The 23548-nt window shown below is 36.3% G+C and overlaps 1 protein-coding gene across 4 annotated transcripts in view; it reads left to right on the plus strand.

The window, feature by feature from the left end:
• The window catches only part of LOC106111370 (latrophilin Cirl), a 285223-nt gene that overhangs the window by 256228 nt on the left and 5447 nt on the right, over positions 1–23548 (plus strand). For all 4 annotated transcript variants that reach the window (XM_013293420.1, XM_013293422.1, XM_013293419.1 and 1 more), the window contains 19 exons: positions 6092–6281; positions 12813–12919; positions 13361–13572; positions 13899–14043; positions 14279–14413; positions 14630–14774; positions 15575–15729; positions 16519–16617; positions 16702–16832; positions 17010–17169; positions 17544–17711; positions 18048–18170; positions 18838–19016; positions 19206–19333; positions 20116–20341; positions 20862–21027; positions 21466–21680; positions 22439–22536; positions 22865–23033. In XM_013293420.1, coding sequence (XP_013148874.1) covers positions 6092–6281; positions 12813–12919; positions 13361–13572; positions 13899–14043; positions 14279–14413; positions 14630–14774; positions 15575–15729; positions 16519–16617; positions 16702–16832; positions 17010–17169; positions 17544–17711; positions 18048–18170; positions 18838–19016; positions 19206–19333; positions 20116–20341; positions 20862–21027; positions 21466–21680; positions 22439–22536; positions 22865–23033 — 2951 coding nt within the window. The remainder of the gene's footprint in view (positions 1–6091; positions 6282–12812; positions 12920–13360; positions 13573–13898; positions 14044–14278; positions 14414–14629; positions 14775–15574; positions 15730–16518; positions 16618–16701; positions 16833–17009; positions 17170–17543; positions 17712–18047; positions 18171–18837; positions 19017–19205; positions 19334–20115; positions 20342–20861; positions 21028–21465; positions 21681–22438; positions 22537–22864; positions 23034–23548) is intronic.

A 23548-nucleotide genomic window follows, 5' to 3' on the forward strand; every position in this document is an offset into this window, starting at 1 on the left:
TCAATTTGTCACTTTACCTTTCAATGGTTTCCTTTTAGGGTTGACACAAATAGTTATTGGTAAAAGAACTATTGCTAATTAAAGTTTTTTACCGTACTACATTTAATGGCATTTCCTTTATCCACACTTAAGGACTTCGTTAGTCACTTAACCTTTCTGAGAGTGGTTTAAATATAATACAACACTGGTTTTTCGATTTATCTTCAAACGTGGAAAGTTTCTAAACGAACTATAATTTTTCTATAGCTTTTCGTTAACATAGGTATAATCTTTATAACTACATATACATATAGACTAGGGTTTTCCCTTGACTTCGATGAAAATCCGGTCAAAATCGGCCCAGCCGTTTCGGAGATTACCCGGAAGAAACGCGGCTTGCGGACAGACAGACAGTTTTTTTTAATGAGATTTTCGTTATAAGCAACGCAAATACAACATCTTCTCGAAATCTTGTTTTTTTGTTATATTACAAACAGACACTTCAATTTTATTATATATATGGAATATAGAAATGTGTATATATACGAGTAGACTGGGTATTTCAGTATACAACTTTCCCGCCATCGCCAGCCCTGTTCTGTGACGAAGTTATAATTTATAGCCAGTAAGTTAGCAACGTTTGGAAATTGAAGGAGATTTTGCGGTATTATTGTATTTATATATATTTACAGGTCTACATACATATATCCTGTATGTTGTTACCCTGTTACTTGTTCTTTTGCCACACAAGTAGTTTTTATTTAAGCATTTGTAAAGATTTTTTATACATTAAATAAACAATAATAACAGAGTTTTTTTGATCGATGTTAGTTTCGTCTACATGCATTATTAAATAATTTAATGAAAGTAATTGCCTCCAAAAACGGCTTAACTGATATCGAGGAAATTTGGTATATGATGATGTAAAATATTGTAGAACATAGGCTACATAATAAGTTTTTTTTTCTAATTTCGCGTCCACAGTTTATTTATTTACTTAGTCTAGTCTTACTAATATAATAAATGTGAAAGTTTAGATGGATGGATGTTTGTAAGAGTTTGTAGCCTAAACGACTAAACGGATTTCGATGAAATTTGGCATAGATGTAGAGGTTAGTCTGGAAGAACACATAGGCTACTCACATTTGTTTTTTTTTTAATTCCGCGCGGACGGAGTCGCGGGCGAAAGCTAGTTAATCTATAAAAAAATGTTTCATCAAATTGAAAACTTTTTATCTTTATATTATCAATGCATGCTGCCTTAATATGTATTTTAAGAAATTACATACTGTTTGTACAGAAAATGTTGAGAATTGGTATTTCTGCTCCAGTTAACGTTATGTTCGCGACAAGCAATCCAGTTTTCATTCTATTTTAATACGAAATCCACATCAGTCGCAGATAGACCTTGGCACGGTTTTAATTTAGAAATCTCTGCTTTTTACACAACTTTATTGTGGTAAACTGAACATCTTACTAATTCTATTATAATCTTACTATCTTACTAATATTATAAATGCGAAAGTTTAGATGGATGGATAGATGGATGTTTGTTAGAGTTTGTAGCCTAAACGGCTAAACGGATTTTGATGAAATTTGGCATAGATGTAGAGGATACTCTGGAAGAACACATAGGCTATTCACTTTTGTTTTTTTTAATTCCGCGCGGACGGAGTCGCGAGCGAAAGCTAGTTATATTATAAATGCGAAAGTTTAGATGGATGGATGTTTGTTATAGTTTGTAGTCTAAACGGCAGAACGGATTTCGATTAAATTTGGTATAGATGTAGAGGTTAGACTGGAAGAACACATAGGCTAATCACTTTCGTTTTTTTTTTATTCCACGTGGACGGAGTCGCGGGCCAAAGCTAGTTATCAATATTAGAACAATTGTAAATATTCTCAGTTCAACTGACACATGTTACTTATAAATGAAGGTAAAAAAAAAACTGAATTTTTTATTGTGGTAATCGATACTAGTGACAATGGATGTCGCATGCCGCTGCACTATAATCTCTTTTTTTAATCTCCACACGGAGTCGCGGGCGAAAGTTAGTCTATACTAATATTATAAAGAGGAATGATTTGTACTTTTGTATCTGTTGGAATAACTCAAAAACTACTGGCCGATTTAAAAAAAAATCTTTCAACAATAAATAGCTACAATATCACTGAGTAACATAGGATAAGTTTTTTTTATAATTTTAAGTTCCGCGCGTACGAAGTCGCGAGCAAAAGCTAATATGGTATAAATGGTTGAAACAATTTCAATAACAAATCTGCCAATACATCGATCAGGTAAAATCGACCGCAGGATGACGTCATTACAAATAATAGCATAATCTCTCACAATTAAATTTTGCGCTCTAATCCCCCCCCCCCGACCCCCACCACTGACGCCGATTAATGGTACACAAAATTAAATTCACCATTTATACATCTGCGACATTATTAGCTAGTACAAAAGAAATACAACCTTACCAACATAGAATAGAACTTAGTTTCCTTTCAAACGAAAAAACCTCCAGTGGGATATCAAATGACAGTCACATATACTAACGAGGTTCCATGATAGCAACGATTTTACTTCAATTAAGTCAGGATATACGATTTTAAACTTTATTTCCTAAGAGTTAAGATAGTTATGAATGCAATCGTTTGTTTGTAAGCTCGTTTTCAGTAAAGCAGGATTGTTAGAGCATTTGAAAAGGAATTGTTTAGTACTTTGGCGGAATAATTACAGTTTTACAGCGATGCGGGGCTGTAAGTGATGTTGTTTATCCAACCCCCATCCTCCACCCTTGTTTTAAAGGTTTTATAATAGCTGTGAACTACGTTTTTTTGTTATAAATAGACATTTTGTATGTCACCAGTCTTGTTAAAGGAGTTGGGGGAAAAGGTTGCTTACATCTGAATATCATACTGTACATTTTATAATTTCCTTTCTTTTAAAGAAAAAACAAAAGTAGTTTTGTGCAGATAACATACAATACCATTATTTAAAACTAGCTGTTCCCGTGCGGCTTCATCCGCATAAAATTTTATTTTATTGTTTACATTTGTCAAATTATCAATGCAAATGTCAAAATGACATGACATGATAACAACCTTGCTTTCTTAATGTTGGCAGCAACTTATGATCTCTTTCACACATTAGGGTTTTTATCCAAAATATTTACCCCCTAAGTTTAATGACGTGAAAATATATAGCCTAAAGCGTGACATAAGTGTGGGGCTTTTTATTAAAAGAAGAATTATTCAAAAATATGCTGTAATTGCTGACATCTAGGCAACAAAGAAGTGTGTGTCTACGCTTTATTATAATAGTATAGATAAATAAACGAAAACATTAATTTCGTGAAACTTTTTAAATTTCACGTCACAAAAGTTTACTAACAAATGTGAAAGCATTTATTTTGTCAACTTTAATTTTTTATTGTCATTTACATATCCAACTGTCAAACTTTTTATAACAAACATTTGTAACATTGTACGGAATTTTTAAAACAGGTAACTAGTAATAAATTGACTTAACATGCAAATGGCAACCTAGTATTACTAAATCCATTCCATTTTAATTATTTTCATTTTTATTCTAGCTCTTGCCCACGACTCCGTCCGCGTGAAATTTAGAAATAATGATAAAGAAATGAAAAAATATAGCCTACGTTAGTCACAGATAAATTACCTGTCTAACGGTGAAAGAATTTTTAAAATCGGCCCAATAGTTTTTGAGCCTATTTATTAGAAACAAACAAAGTTTTCCTCTTAACATTTAGTATAGAAGACAATTGGATAGTTGTCACTTCTGCATGTATTCAAACATCGGCTATACAAAATAAAATTATCCACAACCACACCGTGTCCATAGCGAAAAAATAATTACCCCATACATGTGGAAACCTCGTAAATTTTCTACCCCTTCGTAACAAGTACCATTGGACATCTTCAATAAATCATTTTTATTAACATTCACCCTACCCTTAGGGTGTGACTGGCCAACCATACTTTAGGTGTTGTTAAATTTTATAAATAATCGAGTATCGATATCATCTCAAATATCGATATAAACTGCATTATCGCGTGACTAAGGCGTTCAAAATACCTTTAAGTTACTTTAATAAATATGAATCTCGGCTTACTTTACACTAAGGTTTCACTAATGATCTTTTTTAGTACGTTTTTAGCATGCTAGGTGTCGCTAATTTGTTTGATAAAAAACCTATTAGCCTAAGCCATTATAAAGTAATTTGTAATTAAAAATTAAGTTTTTTCTAATATTATACTGTTGTAATCTTCAAATGTATTTTATTTATCTTTGTTGAATTGTATTTGTTCAATTAACTATATAAAAAACATAGTTTTTTTTTATAAAAGTCAAATTAATAATTTGTAATTTTTGTTAATTAAACATTTAATTTTAAATAAAACTATCAATTATTAATCGAAATTGTATTTTATCTATACTATTATAATAAAGCGTAAACACACACTTCTTTGTTGCTCAAGATGTCAGCAATTACAGCATATTTCTTATAATTCTTTTTTTTAATAAAAAGCCTTACACTTACGTCACGCTTTAGGCTATATATTTTAACGCCATTAAACTTAGAGGGTAAATATTTTGGATAAAAACCTTAATGCGGCAAAGAGACCATAACTTGTTGCCAACATCAAGGAAGCAAGACTGTCAAGGTTTGTCATGTCATGTCGTTTTGACATTTTCAATTGATAATTTGACAAATGTAAACAATAAAATAAAATATTCAAAATTTCATGCGGATGAAGCCGGGAACAGCTAGTCTTTTTATAACTGGCCAGATTTACATCGACAATTGCAGTATTAAAAAAAAAGAAAAAGTGTCAGTCGACAGTAGTATACGGTAGGTTTGGTAGCGCGTGTTAAACCAATGTTTAAGGCCAGAATAATTTATTGCGAGGCCGGTATTATCGTTAATCTGTAGCAACGTGAAATCGCTCTCGAATTTTTGATTAATGGCCACGTTTCCGTTGGTATACTGCGTTGTGTGCCGCAAACGTTACACTATGTTACATCGACGCCTATATTCACAAATTCCTTGAGGAAATTTTATTTCATTTAGTGGCCGTTTACATTATGTTCTACGGAAAAAAGTGTGCTTTACGACTTACGCGTTAATAGTTAAAATGTAGAAAGTTCTATATTCTTTAGGGTAAACTAAAAGCCGTGAATATTTTACTTATGAAGAAATGTGTTAACACTCCTTGCCGCAAACCTCAGTAATCAAACTAATCTAAACTAGATTTCACTTTAATGTAATCTACTCCTTTTAAGCGAATACAGTTTATTTTGGCTGTAATAAATCATTATTTTTATCCTTACCTTAGAAAGGATATGCTCCAGTATATTATGTATCGAAACCCCTCATTTCACGCTATGACGTGGCGAAAAACGAGTTAAACGATCTGTCCGTGCCGGCATTAATTTGGCCAGATTTATTACACAAGTATGCGAACCCCGTTACTCGAAAACTTACCACGATAAATCTTCACTGCTCGTTGCATACTAGAAACGGATTTCGTACTTCTTTAATCTCATAGACAGGAATCGATGTATTCGAAAGTTTGTAATAACATCTGGCGTGAATCGTTCAGAAATTGATTATGAAAGGTTGAGTCGACAGTTTTTCGTTTTGTCTTCTGACGTTGTTTGCTTTTGCGAGGATAAATGGTTTCTGAATGTAACGCTCGCTCAAACAATAGGATCGGTTTGATTGGATTTATTTGCGAGCTTTGATTTTGGACGATTGTTTTGGTTGCGGATGCAGGAAGGGAAGATTTAGTAGCCTTTGTAGATTTGGACCCTCGGAGTAATTTCATATAACAATTAACGGACATCTTAGCGTCAAAATAATGATATCGTCTTAAGTAAAAGAAAATGTTTATCTAGAGCTAACATCAAACTCTAAAAAAAATAAATTACTACATTTTTTTCCTATGCAACAATTATTTTCACTTTACAAAGTATCAAACATTTGTATATGTCTCACTAACAAAGAGAATCAATCAATCAAAAAATCAAGAATTATCTCTTACATAGTTCCCTACTAATTAATTTCCCTGTTCATTTCAGAACCAAGATACGAAACGGCGTACGCGTGCGAAGGGAAGACGTTGAAGATCGGCTGCGCGGAAGGCTCGGTGATCCATCTCATCAGAGCCAACTATGGCAGGTTCTCAATCACCATCTGCAACGACCATGGCAACACCGACTGGAGCGTCAACTGCATGTCAACGAGGAGCTTGCGGGTATTACATAGCAGGTAAAAACAACAGCACTAATGTAAGAATTTATCGTAACCAACTTGCCCTTTTCCCTACGGAGGGACGGCACAGTTTCTATCAGCCGTCACATCTAAATCCAGTCCCTTTTAAGCATATTCTCTTTAATACAAGCTATCCATACTTTTTTGTAGCCGTCCACGTTTAATCTTAACTCTTTCTGGTCTATGTCCCCATCCTCTCGTCCATATGTTCATACCACGCTAATCTTTTGCTTCTCAATTTTTCGACCACTGGCGCCAATGTAAGAATGGTAGTTGGTATGTCTGTTGGTATGTATGGTGGTTGGTTTCACTGTTCTCTTTTGTATTACCGTAATTGTTCAGCAAAATAAGGATGAGATGTTTTTATATCTAAATCTATCTAACTATTTTTATCTTATTAAGTTTGTCCATATCTATACTATTATTATAAAGAGGAAAGATGTGTATTTTTGTAAGTATTGAAATAACTCAAAAACTACTGACCCAATTTCAGAAAATCTTTCACTATAAAAAGCTACGTGTTCAGTGAGTAACATATTTTATGTTTTAACTAGCTCCTCCCGTGCGACTACATCCGCATTATGAAAATTTAATTTTATTGTTTACATATGTCAAATTATCAATTGCAAATGTCAAAAAAACATGACGATGAAACCATGGCAACCTTGCTTCCTTGATGTTGGCAGTAACTTATGGTCTCTTTCCCACATTAGGGTTTTTATCCAAAATATTAACCCTCTAAGTTTAATGGCACGAAAATCATAGCCTAAAGCGTGACGTAAGTGTAGGGCTTTTTATTTAAAAAAGAGTTATTCAAAAATATGCTGTAATTGCTGACATCTTAGGCAACAAAGAAGTGCATGTTTACGCTTTATTATAATAGTATAGATTTCATGCAAGTGAAGTCGCGAGCAACAGCTAGTATATAATATCTAGCCAACAATTTACATCAATATAGCAAACCTTCAAGCGTACTGTATTCGCCTCAGTGAATGCACACCCTTAGCGTAATATTTACTTAATGCAAGATGTACAAGTTTGAGACGGATTTAATATTTAATGTGCTGATAGATTTTAAATAAAATCTCTTTTAACTTCATCTTAATAATTAAAACATTTACGCGTTATACCTTTAAATTATCTATATACTAGCTTTCGCCCGAGACACCGTTCGTGTGGAATTAAAAAAACAAACAAAGGAAAGTAGTCTTTCTATGTGTTCCAGACTATGCTCAAAAACATCTTACTAATGTTATAAATGTGAAAGTTTAGATGGATGGATGGATGTTTCTTAGAGTTTGTAGCCTAAATGGCTGAACGGATCTCGATGTAATTTAGCATGGATGTAGAGTTTTTTAGTTTTTTTTTTTTAATTCTACGCAGACGGAGTCGCGGGCGAAAGCTAGTATATTATAAATTGTTAAGAAAACACTTATAATTCACTCAGAGAACGTCTTAACAACACTCGTAGAATTTTTTTTTTATTTCCAAAACAAAGATAGACTATCTTTGTCTTTTTCAAGATATCTGAAGATATTTTTGTAGGCATGTTTCAGTGTAAACCCACGTTAATGCAATGCAGTATACTAAATACGCTTTAGCACAAAACAGTTACGCAAAATAACAAATTAACGGCAACAAATTAAAACCGCATCGCTGAAATACGCGCGAGATTCACTTGATATTGTTTTAGCTAATATTGCAATTTGGCTAAGCGCTAATCTGTAACTATAATAAAATTGGAATGTCTGTTTGTAATCTGTATTAAATCCTATAATTTATATATTAAGAGAAGTAAGTTCATTTATTTATTTATTTATAATATGAAGCCAACGTATCACATGAAATAGGTAATGTTTGATGAAGAAAAATAATTATAACTAAAACACAATATCATGGATACGCTTACAGGCTGACACAACATTGTTATGTTATGTTATATATTATGTTTTATAAAAAACTAGCTGTTGCTTGCGACTTCGTTCGCGTGGTATAAACAATAAGACCTTTCAAATTAAAAACTTAATTCTTTTAACATATGTCTTAACTTTTTCAAAACTATCTGTTGCTTGCGGCTTCGTCCGCGTAAAAGTAAATATACCAAAAAACATAGCCTTTATATGTAACTACTATTTTTGAAATCCTAGTAGTTTTTACGTGAATCGAATACATACAAAAATACAAATCTTTCCTCTTTATAATACTAGTATAGATAGACATCTACCAAAAGACAGATACAAACGAAGTAAAAAGGATTTTTTTGCTTAGGTATTTAGGGTTAGGTAGATTTAATTATGGTGAAGGAAAACATCGTGATGCAACCTGCACATATCGGCGAAGAAATTCAAAGATATGTGTGAAACCAACCAGCACTTGGCCAACGTGGCTGACTATGGCCTAGTCACCCTTACTTGGGGTAGGCTCCGAGCCCCTCTCTATAATCCCTGACGGCACCAGCGGGCGAGGCTGGGTCTCCGAACCTACATTGCACGGTGCCGTCTTCCGAGGAGCGCCTTAGGGTGCAGCGTCCCAACTCGTTGGGACGCACCGAGGGCCCCTTCCCGGGGCGGTCAGTGGGGCGTCGCGGTGGCAAGCGCAAGCGATCCCGTGGCGTCCCACACAATGGCCAGGAGGGAACGAAGGGGTTTAGTGAGGTATGCCCCCCACTATGGGGGGAGAGTGCCACATAACTCTCGTGTCTGCCCAGAGGCATGGAGTATGCAGAAAGCATTCCCCTTCGGAAAAAAAAAAGGCTCCGAGCCCCTCGGTGGGGACGTATATTGAGCTGGTGATGAGATGAGATTTAATTAAGTTTTATTTAATCCCAAAAAAACCGTTTTCATAATTTAATCGAAAGAGACAAACGTTATACGTTTTTAAAATAAATTGAAATGATATAAAAAGCGGTTATTGAACTTCCCTTGCTCGTTAACGTCAGAGGGCATTCTTGTACAAATAACGCGAGAAATTATATCCCTGGGACCCTCCGCGCTCGCCAATAATTGATTTGTCCACTTTACAAGGAAAATATTAAACTGCGAGGTAATATCGTTTATGCACTTTTATTCAGAGTTGTTTTCAAAATGTTTTTACTTTATATCGAACAGATGAGTGTGTTTTTATCGAGTACTATCTGTTGCTCGCGACGTCTACACGAAGTTTTTGAAAACAGCCTATGTTACTTAGTGATAACATAGCTTTTTAACGGTGTAAGAATTTTGATATCGCTCCAGTAGTTTTTGAGATATTTCAATACATGCAAAAATACAAATCTTTCCTCTTTATAATGTTACGTATAGACTAGCTTTCGCCCGCGATTCCGTTCGTGTGGAATTAAAATAAACAACAGTAAGTAGCCTATGTGTTCGTTCAGACTATCCTCTACACTAAATTTCAGCGAAATCCGTTCAGCCGTTTAGGCTACAAACTCTAACAAACATCCATCGATCTAAACCTTCGTATTTATAATATTAGTATGATATATACATCATCAGGTCACATCTACACTGAGGATAAGTCTATCCTAAGTTAGTTGTGATTAACCCATTTTTATTACTTAAAAATAATTCTTCACAGATATGTGCAAGTTGCATCACGTTGTTTTCCTTCCACAATAGTATCAAGTGATTTACGACCGCATAATCATTTAGATGTGCAATAAAACCGTTATAATGTTGCTTCTTACTAATATTATAAATGGAAAAGTTTAGATGGATGGATGGATGGATGTTTGTTAGAGTTTGTAACCTAAACGGCTGTAGGGATCTCGATGAAATTTGGTATACTTGTAGAGGATAGTCTGGTATAACACATAGGCTACTTGCTTTTATTTTTTTTCGCGGGCGGAGTCGCGGGCGACAGCTAGTGTAAAATAATTAAAAAAGATCCCGTCTTCGGTTACCGATATATCAAATCCCAAAACCATTACGTTAGATACATAGCTCTCATTAATTAAAGGCAGATACCACGTTACCTATCCCTTACCGTGTGAATGTGTCCTTCAATTATAATCCACCATCATTATCCCGGAGCCCGAGGGAGTGCCGAAAATTGACGAAAATTAAATATTCGCAACACCCAAGTTTATCGCGTTAGGCCCGCGAGATTGCCAATAAAGTGGGACCCTCGCTCGGCCTAAGTGCGTGACCGTATAGCGGCGCAAAATATACGATGTAGCGATTTATGGACATTTAAAATATTGAAAGTGCGATTTTTAGATTTAAATACGCCTTGTTTTATTACCGGTTTTGATTTTCTATTATAGATATCACCTCATTAGTTTATAAGTCTAAGGGCCTGTCCCACCGGTGGTAGATAGAGGCCCTGATAGTGTAAATATGACGTCACGTCAGATAAAATACAAAATTTCTGTCCCACCAATTTTAAATAGCAGATAACGCTGTGACGTTTTAAATGTCAATGTCATTTTTTTTACAAGCCCCATACAAAACTTTTCGATTCTGTCCCACGGGTGGCTGATAAAGAGTTCTGGATAATGTCGAAATGACATGAATGTCACAATGACGTCAGATCTGGTGCAAAATCCAGTCCCACAAGTTTCGGATAGGTAAAATAGCAAATTTACAAGCTCCTAATTTGACTGCCAGATCGAGTGACCATTATCTTTTTATCAACTGGATGAGAAAACTTTCTTTGGTCTTATTTTGAGTTAATATCAATATTTTGACTGAAAATAGATCTTGTTGAGTTTTGAGAAGATGAATTTACGATTGTCTTGTAATATAACATGAATATACCGTCCCCACAATCACTCAGTAGTGAGAAATTGAGACGATAATCTAGCATGGCAATGGGCCATGTTTCGAGTTACAAACTCTGTACTTTTTGTGTTTTTGAGTTTACTCATGGCAGTGAAGTTTGCATCTTACGAAGTAGTCTTACATGGAACCGTATGGTTACATTATAACAGTGATCCGTTGTCAAAATGACGCAACGCAATTCATTCAACGTAATATTTTGTTGTTAAAATATTTTTTTCTCATTGTATTTGTTAATTTTTACTATTAGCTGTGTTATTATCCTTTGTTAATATAAAAGCTTGTTATGCATTCAATTACGTAAAAATAAACATTTAAGTAAAACTAAACTAAGATGTCACGTAATTTAGGGCGTGGTCTCTTTTACGAACCTGCATAAATAGGAACTTATAAGCATTCGTTGCGACGTTGCCGTTATTGTACTGTTGTAAATTATCAGTGTTATTAATAATGACAGATGTCAGTGGTGGGACAGAAAAATCATTTTATACATTCTGCTATATTACATCTTCATTGATGTCAGATAATTTACGTAAAAGTGATTAGACTATTGCAATACTATCCATTGTTTTGTTCCGCATAAATTTAGTGATAAATAACAATATACCGTTGTCATGGAAACGAAATTCCGATTCGCAATTCATTCCACTTATTGCATTTTATATATTTTATTTTTAACCAAATATTAAAATAAATAAGGGTTTTTTTTTAATACTTAGCATATATTGTATACAATCTTTTTAAAGAAATTTTTAGCAGAAAATAGGAAAGATTTATCTTAACTTGAAAAATAAAGTTTTTTGCAAAACTGCCCGAATATGATCTTTTAAGCGTCCTTGCGACGTTGCCGCTTTTACTAACTACCAGGTTCTTATTTATCGGTATCTTGAATTGTGAAACAAAAAAATCCTATATTTCCATCACGTATTTTATCTGTTTGATTATTATCAGGCAATTTACGAGAATTTGGTAGTACTGCCCCTAAGCCTGTGTGTATTTTACACTTAGAAATAAGTATGTCATATACTATGTGACAAGAAATGAGTTGTAGGTGACATTTATATTTTTACTGTGCAATTTATTTCGAATTTCGATTATTCTATTTAATTTTATTCGATAACGAGTCGACATACTTTGTAGATAAATCTAAAATCTATTAAAATAAGTACATGACTTGGACCATACACCTAACATCAACGTATAGAAATAAACTTGATTGCCGACATTTCCCGTGATGCGATTTCAATTTATAATACGTTTGTACGTACCGACAGACAAGTCGTGTGAACAAATGATGTAAAGTAAGATGTATAAGGGACTTAGGGCCTGTCTTACCAAATTGTAAATTGTCTGATAATCTAACGTGTAAAATATGTGATGATGTCGGATTTTGTTCCCTTATTTGACTGTAACGTCATTTTTAAGCTATCCGAGCCTCTATCAGCAGTAGGACAGGCCCTTAGAACCAATGTGCAAAAAAATGATCAATCTTAATACACAGATCTACTATATATGGCCAAACTAAAATCATTAACGAATGATCAAACGTAGGTGGCAAAGCGGCCATAAATAAGTTTAGGTACTCAGAATTACCTATCAAACAAACAAAACACTAAACTATGCATTCGTTACTTCAGAACACAAACTTCCAATTAAAGTTTGTAACAATCCGTTCATTAGAACTACAGTTTAGATTTGCAGCGGTCCATCGCTCGCTCAGTTCGTCCAATTAACCTCAATATCCTTACAGATGCAGCATGCACCAGAATTGCAGTATATTAGCGAGTACGAACATGTTCGGTGACCCGTGCCCGAATACGCTCAAATACCTCGAGGCGCATTACCAATGTGTACCGGGTGAGTTTACCCTTTTTAAATGTAATTTTTCCAGTCCAATTACATTTTTATATGAGAAAATTCAGAGTAACTCATGTGATGTTTTATTTTTATAATAGATGGCGGTTATAGTTTTGTAAATTGCGATGTTAATTTTTAGTTAGGGTATCAATTTTTTTTTTAATTTGTCTAAAGTCTTAAAAGCAATGTAGCTATACTTATAGTTATTATCATATAGATTTTGATTGCACTAGACAGGTTTTTTTTTTAAATCAGCGCTTGACCACAACCGCACCTATAGTTAAGTGGTAATGTGGTGGACGGAGCTAGTTTAATAAGAATCCATTCACCCTTCTCTTGAAGGCACTACGTCATAATTCTACTTTACTTCATTTTTTTTCTAAAACACTGAGAAAAATGATTGTTTAATTTATGAAATAACCTTATAAATAACTCTTCCAGCATCCACTACGAGTACGACGAACCGGCCATCCCCACCCTGGCTGATTACGTCACAGCCGACAGTCTGGAGATCTACATTACCCCCCATACCGAAGAGCCCCGTGCAAACTCAGCAGACGGAGAGGAAGAAGCCCACCGTCATCACGCCACCCACATTCAGACCTCACATCACTTTACCACCGGAAGTCAAGCTTGGAGACATCGGAACTAAAGTATGCTATATTTCTATTTAAACATCTAACTCACAGGCGTTAAATGGTTGTTAGAGTCCCCCCTTAGTAACCCAAACAAATCTTAGCGTGGCAGTGAACCTTGTAAACATAAGGACGTCAGATTTCCTACGTTAAATTCCATAAGTTATTGCGCTATGTCAAATTTTCATCGAAAATTTTTGTAATCCTGTGAAAAATTGGCCATTTAGAGTTCGGTGGTGAAATTGAATAATTATGATAGTTGGATTTTCCTACTAAAGTAAGATACATCCTTTAGTATAGATACATTTTTACACTAAGTTTAATTCATACAACTTTCTTTTTAGAAAACAACGACACGACAACCGGAGTCTTCATCGGAAAGGGAACCGCCGCAAATCCCGCACGAGAATGTTCCAGAAAAAGAGGAACCGAAAGTCATCGAGTCTGAGCCGAAGATTGAGAAACCTAAAGAACGAGATGATGGAATACGTAAGTAGACGACTAATTCAATCAATAATTAAAACTGGTTGTCTAGACTTTTCATAGTAAATCCGACACTAACTGTGGCATAAAATGAAAAGTTATTCAAGTAATTTAATAAAAAGTTGCAGACAGTTTTATCTGTTAAGATCATAGATTGACCGAATTTATAATCGATTAGTAACATTAAAAACTCCTGGAACGTAAGACATTTTGGTACTGATTTGTATGTAATTTATTTTAGCACCGGTAACAGAAGAGACGATGCAATGGCCGTCGAAAGACGAAGACTCTGATTCGACTTCTCCAGTTCATATGCCGCCTAAAGAAAACAGAACACCTGATGTTGACGGTGATATATTTGGCAACAAGATCTATTGTAAGTTGACCCACGGATTCTATAGTGGAATGATAGCTTAAGGGTTCTTTTTATATTTTTCTTCCAATCAACCAAGAAACCTTTCTACTAATCAACTGTTGAAGCGTTTAATGTTGCTTCGTTCTTTAAAAAATCTTTTTGTTTCCTATGTAATACTGTTAACTTTATCATTTTTTTATCAATATTCAATAAATAATTAATATGTGGTCTTTCTAGCTACCAGTTCTACACCCAACGCTGGCAGACGAGCAGCGTATTGTCCGCAAGTGACAGCTCGCGGTTTGCACTGGAACTGGACGTTAGCAGGCCAGTACGCAGTCCAGCCCTGTCCTGGCGGCGCCACTGGATTAGCAAGATGGACGTGAGTATATAACTAATTTGTAATGCTGAAAACATAACTCTAAAAGATTGGTTTCCCTTTGTATTATATGTTAAGTTTTATTCAATTGTCTATACCAAACTACTGTAATCATCATCATCTCCCTATCCTACTCCCGTAGGGTCGGCGCAACAGGTTTTTGTCCTCCACATAACTCTATCATACGTCATCTCAGTCATCACTCCCTTTTTGATCATGTCACCTTTTACACAATCCATCCATCTCTTTCTAGGTCTACCTCTACCGATGTACCCTTCCACACTTAACTAACGTTCTCCCTGTAACATGCGATTCATCCCTCCTCATAGCATGCCCATACCATGCTAACCTTTTATTCCTTACCTTCTCTACTACAGGGACTACTCTCAAACTTATTCTAATATACTCATTTCGTATCTTATCCATTCGTGTTACCCCACACATCCATTTTAACATTCGCATTTCTGTCACATGTAGTCTCCTTTCATCCGTTCCTTTTACTGCCCAACATTCAGATCCATACATCATGACAGTAACTACTGTAATGTAAACTATAATTTGTCTATCTTAAACTCCGTTTAATTAAGATAAACTGATCAACGTAGCAATATTCCTTTCTTTAGCATAAAATATTGACGAATCTTTTTTAATTTCTTCCACCATTTAAACAAAGCATTTGTCTCATGTTAAGAACGGCTTGCGACAGAATAGCATGTTTTGCTGCGGGTGATCCCAAATCTGTACCCTTAACTATTATTATTGTCACTTCCACCTATTAAACGTGTATATTGTGTATTTTCCAGATGTACAGTAAGCTCTGAGTCCGTGGTGGAGGAGAGGCCACGCCGGCGCGGCGCACTCCCCTCCGGAGAGAACTACCATGACCTCGGCCTGGACCAGCCCAGTGACCGACAACTGCAGATCATACGAAGACTGGGCTCTGAAGCTTTACTTAAAGGTAAGATTTTTAACTTAACGGAGCGGAATTAGTGTTAATTTTGAACGCTTAAAGTTACTGGCAACTAATAATTTTGAGTACTGGCTGAATATTGCATGATAGATGTCAAGACAACGATAGAATGACAGATGACAGTTGTCTTTGAATGGTAGAATGCGCTTTTCTTTATCTATACTATTATAATAAAGCGTAAACACACACTTCTTTGTTGCCTAAGTTGTCAGTAATTACAGCATATCTTTGAATATTTTTTCTTTTAATAAAAAGCCCTACACCTACGTCACGCTTTAGGCTATATAATTTCACGTCATTAAACTTAGGGGGTAAATATTTTGGATAAAAACCCTAATGCGGGAAAGAGACCATAAGTTAATGCCAACATTAAGGAAGTAACGTTGTCATGTCATTTTGACATTTGTAATTGATAATTTGACAAATATCAACAATAAAATAAAATTTTCATAATTTCATGCGGGTGAAGACGCACGGGAACAGCTAGTTTATTATAAAATCAATTGGTTAATCTCTGTAAATGTTTGCAATTCGATTATTGTGTTGTGAAGTTATCAATTAAGATGGTGGTCAACTAAGGATAGTGTTTCTATTGTTGCGCTATTGTTATTTCACTATCTCCTCGTACGCCTACAATGGAGGATCGTTACCGAGTACATAATCTACCTTCGGAATTGAATTCTACAAACCGCTTGTACTCCGACAAACTGATCCACACACTTCTTGCCACTCGATTGGTAGTAGAGTATATTTTCTAATATCGTTTAAATTATATAGGTAGTGATGGTGACACGGCTGAGCATATGATAGATTATCGCGGCGCAAGCGCAGCTGAAACACCACACAATGTCCAAGTTGACGGGGACTTTGTTTACGGTTGGTATTACTTGTTAAACCCTCAAAGTCAGTTGTAGTGCGATTATTTCAGAGAAAAAAAGCAGTAATAATGATGATTGTCAGGTGAGGGCATGCCGGGGTGGCATGGCGCGACACCAGACCTCAGCGAGTGCCGCTCCGTGTGGCTCAACAGCCTGGAAGCGAGGGTACGCGAGGGGGAGTCTCTGCTCAGTATCAGCAATGATTTGGCACAGGTAACTAAAAAATTAATGTAAACATTTTAAAAGCTATGTGGAATTTTCCACTTACGCATGAATTATAAGAAGCCGCACTGCCCAAACAATAGTACAAAATATAACATATCTATCTGTTCTCCATAGAAATGGAGGACACTAACATTCTTAACTTTAAATTCAATTTAAATGTTCCAGGTAACGTCATCAAAGACGCTATACGGAGGCGACATGATGACAACAACCAGCATAATGAAGAAACTGGCGCAGAGGATGTCCCAGAACATGCAAACTTTCCCCGACCCTCGACAGAGGGAGACCTTTGTTGCTGATATGCTGCTCGGAGTAATCAAAACTGGTAAGAATGTTGGAAGCTTATAAAAAGATGAAGGTCTTTATTGGCTAACGCCTTACGATACTTCTAGACTTTCGTAAAGCGTTCGTTCGTGCGCACACAAAATTATTTATAATAATCTTAACACAATTTGACTTATGTTTATGTAAATGTTTTAATAGTAAATATTCAGAGTGGAAGGAATAAATAAATTCACTAGATTAGACATATCTGAGTATTACTACAATGTTAAAGGTGGGATCCCTCAGGGGTCCATTCTCGGTCCCACATTATTCACTCATTATGGTCTAATCTAGATTTGTTATATTTAAATGTCTTTGTAGATTATAGATTTTTGTTTTGAAGGTCTCTTAACATTATCCTCTTTCTAATTTCAGGATCGAATCTTCTAGAAGAAAGTCAACGAGCATCCTGGTCGGATTTGAGCACAGACGCACAGAACCGCGTAGCGAGCGCACTGCTCACACAACTAGAAGAGAATGCTTTCCTTCTAGCAGATGCTGTCACCAAAGAGAAGACTATATTGCAGATTGTTAAGAATATATGTAAGCAGACTATTATTTATATTATTATAGCTTTGCTAAGCGAAAAGAGGATATAGTAATTTAAGTAGTAAGTTTTGAGATAAAAACATCAAACTAACATACTCAATATTATAAATGTGAAAGTTTAGATGGATAGATGGATGGATGTTTGTTAGAGTTTGTAGCCTATGCTGCTGAACGGATCTCAATGAAATTTGACATAGATGTAGAGGATAGTCTGGAAAAACACATAGGCTACTTGGTTTTGTTTTTTTATTACCACGCCGACGGAGTCGCAGGCGAAAGCTAGTTTAAATATAAAGCCAAGATTGATTTAATGACAATTTTAATTTCCAGGTCTCTCAGTCAGAGTATTGGAAGTAAAGAGTGTTGAAGACGAAACGTTTCCGTCGATCATCGCTCAGGAGCAGTGGAAGGCTTCCGAGGACATCATCACTATACCCAAGGCTGCTTTACTAGGTAAAGTAAATTATAGTAACAATTAGTGTCAAGAAAAATTCATTGAAGAAATGAACACATTGAAACAATTGTTGCTTGATAAACTAAAACATTTATTTAAAAAAAATTACTTGGTATAGCATCGCTAGAAAATTTTATAGGCTTTGCAGATTGTTTTTACCATTAGTAGGGGTCTCTGCCGACCTCTCCTTCTTTTACCGTCTCTCGGGTACCATTCAGTAATACGGTAAAAGAAGGAAAGGTCGGCAGCTTCTAAGATGGGAGGATGAGTTGCCCACGACAGAACCCAATGGAAATGTTTAGAGAAGGCCTATGCCAAGAGGCACACTGAAATTAGAGACATATTGTGAACTTAATCCATACTCAACTATAGTTAACTGAATAATTTCAGAATAAAGGGGCTATATTATTATTAGGGGTCTCTGAGATTTTCTACTTTTATTTTCCTTTTGCCAATCTTCCTCCCGTAGCGTCATCTCAGTCATCACTCCCTTTTTGATCATGTCACCTTTCTCGCAATACAGGTCTCTTTCTACGTCTACCTCTACCGGTGAATCTGCACATTTTTTACTAACGTTCTTGTTGTTACAATCCCTTCTCATAACATGCCCATACCACGCTAACCTGTTTTTGTTAAATTCTTTACTAAGTTACTTAATTCTTACAGATAACCGACAGAACGACTTAGTACGTATCGTGTTCTTCGCTTTCGACCGCTTGGAGCAGATCCTACCGCCGACTTTTGGTAAAAGTCCGCAGTTCGCGGCGCATTCTTCGGATAGTGCCTCCACCACCATCAATTCTGAACGCGAGAAGAACAACGTCTCTAGAGTTTTGAACTCTAAGGTATTATGCTTAATGTCTACTTTACCTTGTGTGTACTTTTCATTGTAATTCCGAATTCTTACTTAGCATAGAGTTCTTACATGTATTTTAGTCGTCATTTTAAAATGCATTTGAGTGTCTTAAAATCTTGTTGTCCAAAAAAATATAAGTGAAGACATTTTTTTTAAATCTAGATTTCATGTCTTTTAGGTGATATCGGCTAGTTTAGGTAACGGCCGTCATATACAACTCTCCCAGATGGTGCGGCTTACCATGAAGCATCTAAAGATAGAGAACGTCACTAACCCAGTTTGCGTTTTCTGGGATTATACTTTGCAGTAAGTTTTATTTTATAATATTGCCACTAGGTTTTTCTGAGAGATTAAGTACCATATTGTTAGGAATAAAATTAGTACCGTGCTATAGAATTGGCGCAACTCTAGATTATCGGCATAAACGTCACGTCCCTAGCTGACAGCTGTCAAATGTCACTAGAAGTATGGATAGATTGGCGCGTAACTTGAGTCTTGTCGAGAAGTATTGCTCTGAGTTAAAAGCGACAGTATCAATTAAATAAGTTGTCTAATAATATATTATCTACAATTACATTCACAAGCAAATCTGATTATCATGACTTATATCTTACTAATAATGGGTATGTTTAGATGCATAGATTGTTACTACCTATCTTCAAATTGCATTAACGGTTCTCGTTGTAATTCGTCACAGATATAGTCTGGATAGATGTATGGGTGATTTTTAGAAGGTATCTTTAAAACAGCATTAAGGATCTGGTTGAAATTAAGTGATACAGAACTATCTGGTAGAACGCATACTTCTATGTTTTTAATTCCTCGCAGGCGAGTTGCGGGCGAAAGCTAGTACAATAAAAGAAATTATTATTTATCATATACTAGCTTTCGACCGCGACTCCGTCCGCGTGGTATTAAGAAAAACGAAACCATGCTTCTGCGTTCTTCCAGACTATTCTCTACATGCCAAATTTCCTTAAGATCCGTTCAGCAGTTTAGGCTACAAACTACAAACTGCAAACAAACATCCATGTAAACTTTCACATTTATAATATTAGTATGATTAAAGGTTTCTTTACTGCTTGTAGTGGCTGGTCTCCGGAAGGTTGTCAGGTGGAGTGGTCTAACGCGACGCACACGGGCTGCGCGTGTTCGCATTTGACCAACTTCGCCATCCTCATGGACGTGCACGGAGTAGCGCTCGGCCACCAGCACGAGCTGGCGCTGCGTCTGCTCACCCTCGTCGGCTGCGGGGTGTCTTCTGTCGCGCTGGTGGCCGCCGTCCTCGTCTTCCAGTGCTGCAGGAATATGAAGGTTGGAAACTTCACTTATAACCTCATTATCCCGTTTTTCACAGCTCTCTACTTTTGTAGCTACTTAACTTTAATAAGAATCTCATCATTAACCTTCTCCCTACGGAGGGTTGGCACAGTGCTGCTTTTTCATACATTATATGCATCTTTTATACTTTTGGTTTTCCTCTATCATGATGATTTATAATAAGAACCTTTATTTCTTGGAATAAGTATTAACTTCAATCTAACTAATATTATAAAGAGGAAAGATTTGTATTTTTGTATGTATTGAAATAACTCAAAAACTACTGGGCAGATTTCAAAAATTCTTTCATCATTAGAAGCTACGTTAGCAGTGAGTTACATATGCTGTACTTTTTATTATTTTTTAATTTCACGCGGGCGAAGCCGCGAGCAACAGCTAGAATGCAATATAGAGAGTGCATTATGATAAAGCAGCAGTTAATAATATTCAAGCTTTTATGTTTCTCTTGCGTTCTAGTAAATATGTTCTTTAAATTCTGTTTGTATAATTTCAGTCCGACCGCGTGCTGATCCATAAGCACCTGTGCTGGTGCCTGCTGGTGGCGGAGGTGATATTCATGGTGGGCATCGACCAGACCCAGGACAGGATCCTCTGCGGCATCATCGCTGGTCTGCTGCATTACTTCTTCTTGGCTGCATTCGCTTGGATGTTTTTAGAAGGTACATTTGTGATGGTGCAATTATTTACTAGTAAAATTGTATCCTTACTGATCGTAATTTACTATAGTTCTTTTAAATTATAATACTACAATGCCTTTTCATTTTCTTTATTTAAACTTGATGTTGCACGCGACTGCGTCTGCGTGGAATGAACAAAAAACTTAGAGTGTCATAAGATCTTCCAGACTATGTCCTATATATATATAATATAATGAATTTCAGTGAAATTAGTTGAGCTATTCTGGAGATACGTAGCAACAAATATCCATCCATCCATCCATCTAAACTTGAATGCAAATAATTCATAATCTTGACGTTAAAGTAAGATAATAGAGGATGCAATGGATTCTTCTTTTTGCCTATTGTAATTTTTGATTCACGATATCTTGGTTGATTCTTTACTTCGTTTGACTTATTTGCTTTTGTGTACCTGGTCAGGTTTCCACCTGTACGCGATGCTGGTGGAGGTGTTCGAGCCGGAGCGGGCGCGCGCGCGCTGGTACTGCGCCGGCGCGTACCTGGCGCCCGCGCTGGTGGTGCTGGCGGCGGCGGCCGCGCGCCCCGCCGGCTACGGCACGCCGCACGCCTGCTGGCTCTCCACCGACCACCTCTTCATCATGAGCTTCGTGGGGCCAGTGGCTCTCGTCGTCACGGTAACTACAACACAACTTTAACAACAGTGGTAGAGCTCGCTTTAGCATCTTCGCACGAATGGGCTGGCTCGCCCGGTGAAATACCACGACAACACAGAAAACAGTTGTGAAGTGGAAGCAATTCCGCGTTTCGTCTGATGAGTGTGATGCCGGAGGCCTAATTTTAGTCCCTTACCCTCTCCGCCCTTTTCTTAAGAGGTGAGGATGGGAAGGAAAAGTGGATTTGATGGTGGAAGAGATGCATAGGATGGGGAAATGTTCTGTTTATGTGCGTCTCCTCCATCAATTAAGGGTAGGCAACGCATCTGCAATTGCGGATGTTTATGGGCAGCGGTCGCTTTCCATTTTGGTGGTTTCAGGTAGTCACTTGCTCGTTTGCCACCTTGTATTATAAAAAAAAAACTTGGATTGTATAAAACTTATAAGGTTTGACCACATACGCATGTCAGCATTTTGTAGAATCTTTTTTACTAAAGAATTACAGAGTACGGTTTAAACTAACACACAGTTTACTTTAGTTAACTTATGTGTGTGTTACTATATAAATAAATACATATTTCAACTGTTAACTTTACCCGTACCAGGAAAACTGTCTTGAACATACGGTCTTTCAACCGCAAACTTTAAATCGTTCAAACTGGCCCGTGTAAATCTCTTTAAGTGAATGTTGGTCCTTCGAGCATGAACTTTAACATTTAGTTGTTATTTTTTCAACGGAAGTAGTAACTATTAATCAAAATTATTAAATAACATTTCAGGCTAACTGGATCTGCCTGGGCCTGGTGATTTACATGATGTGCCATCACACCAGTGTATCAATCAAATCCAAAGAAAACTCGAAACTCTACAAAATTAAGTAAGTAATCACGTATAGATCGGCCGCGTGTAATAAAAAAAAATGTCAAAAACATAGCCTATGTTGGTCACAGATAAGTTACCTTTGTAATGGTGAAAGAATTTTTAAAATCGACCTAGTAGTTTTTACGTGAATCGAATACATACAAAAATACGAATCTTTCCTTTTTTACAATATTAGAATAGAATTATGTATAATAATAAATAAAACATACAGCTATCTCTTTCACACTATGCCACATCTTTTTTCTCTTTCGTGCAACGAAATCTTTGTGTTATTGAAATATGTGTTTTATCTGTGTTACAATAAGGGTTGTTTCTGGTTGCAGGGTGTGGCTGAACACGTCGGTGGTGCTGGCGGTGCTGCTGGGGCTGACGTGGACCTTCGGGGTGCTGTACCTCAACGAGCAGACGGTGGCGATGGCATACGCCTTCACCATCCTCAACTCGTTCCAGGGGCTCTTCATATTTGTATTCCACTGCTTGTTGAATGAAATCGTAAGTATTTTATTTCTAACAAGCTTTCGCCCGCGACTCCGTCCGCGTGGTATGGAAAAAAACATAAGTGAGTAGCCTATGTTTTCTTCCAGACTATCCTCTACATCTATGCCAAAATTCATGGAGATCAGTTAAGCCGTTTAGGCTACAAACTCTAACAAACATCCATCCATCTAAACTTTCGCATTTATAATATTAGTATGATTTCTGTGGACCTAGCCATACTAACTTAGGGTAGGCTTCGAGCCCTGCAGTGTGGGACGTGTAGTGAGCTGGTGATGAAGATAGTTTTCATTATGTAACTTTGATGACGTCACTCAAGGTCGAAAATTTTACTAAAATTTATCAGTTAATTCATAATTTTTTTTGAACTTCCTGAGATCAGAATTGATTTAGAAAATAGCAAACGTGTTAACATTTGTTGGCTTTGACCAGCCAATGATTAAGGGGAGGGGGGATGAATGATCAAAGAGAGGGGGCTATCTTTTAATTCAAAAGAGAATGCTTATAAACAT

This window comes from Papilio polytes, unplaced genomic scaffold (assembly GCF_000836215.1).
Source record: "Papilio polytes unplaced genomic scaffold, Ppol_1.0 DF824169.1, whole genome shotgun sequence".
NCBI lineage: Eukaryota > Metazoa > Arthropoda > Insecta > Lepidoptera > Papilionidae > Papilio > Papilio polytes.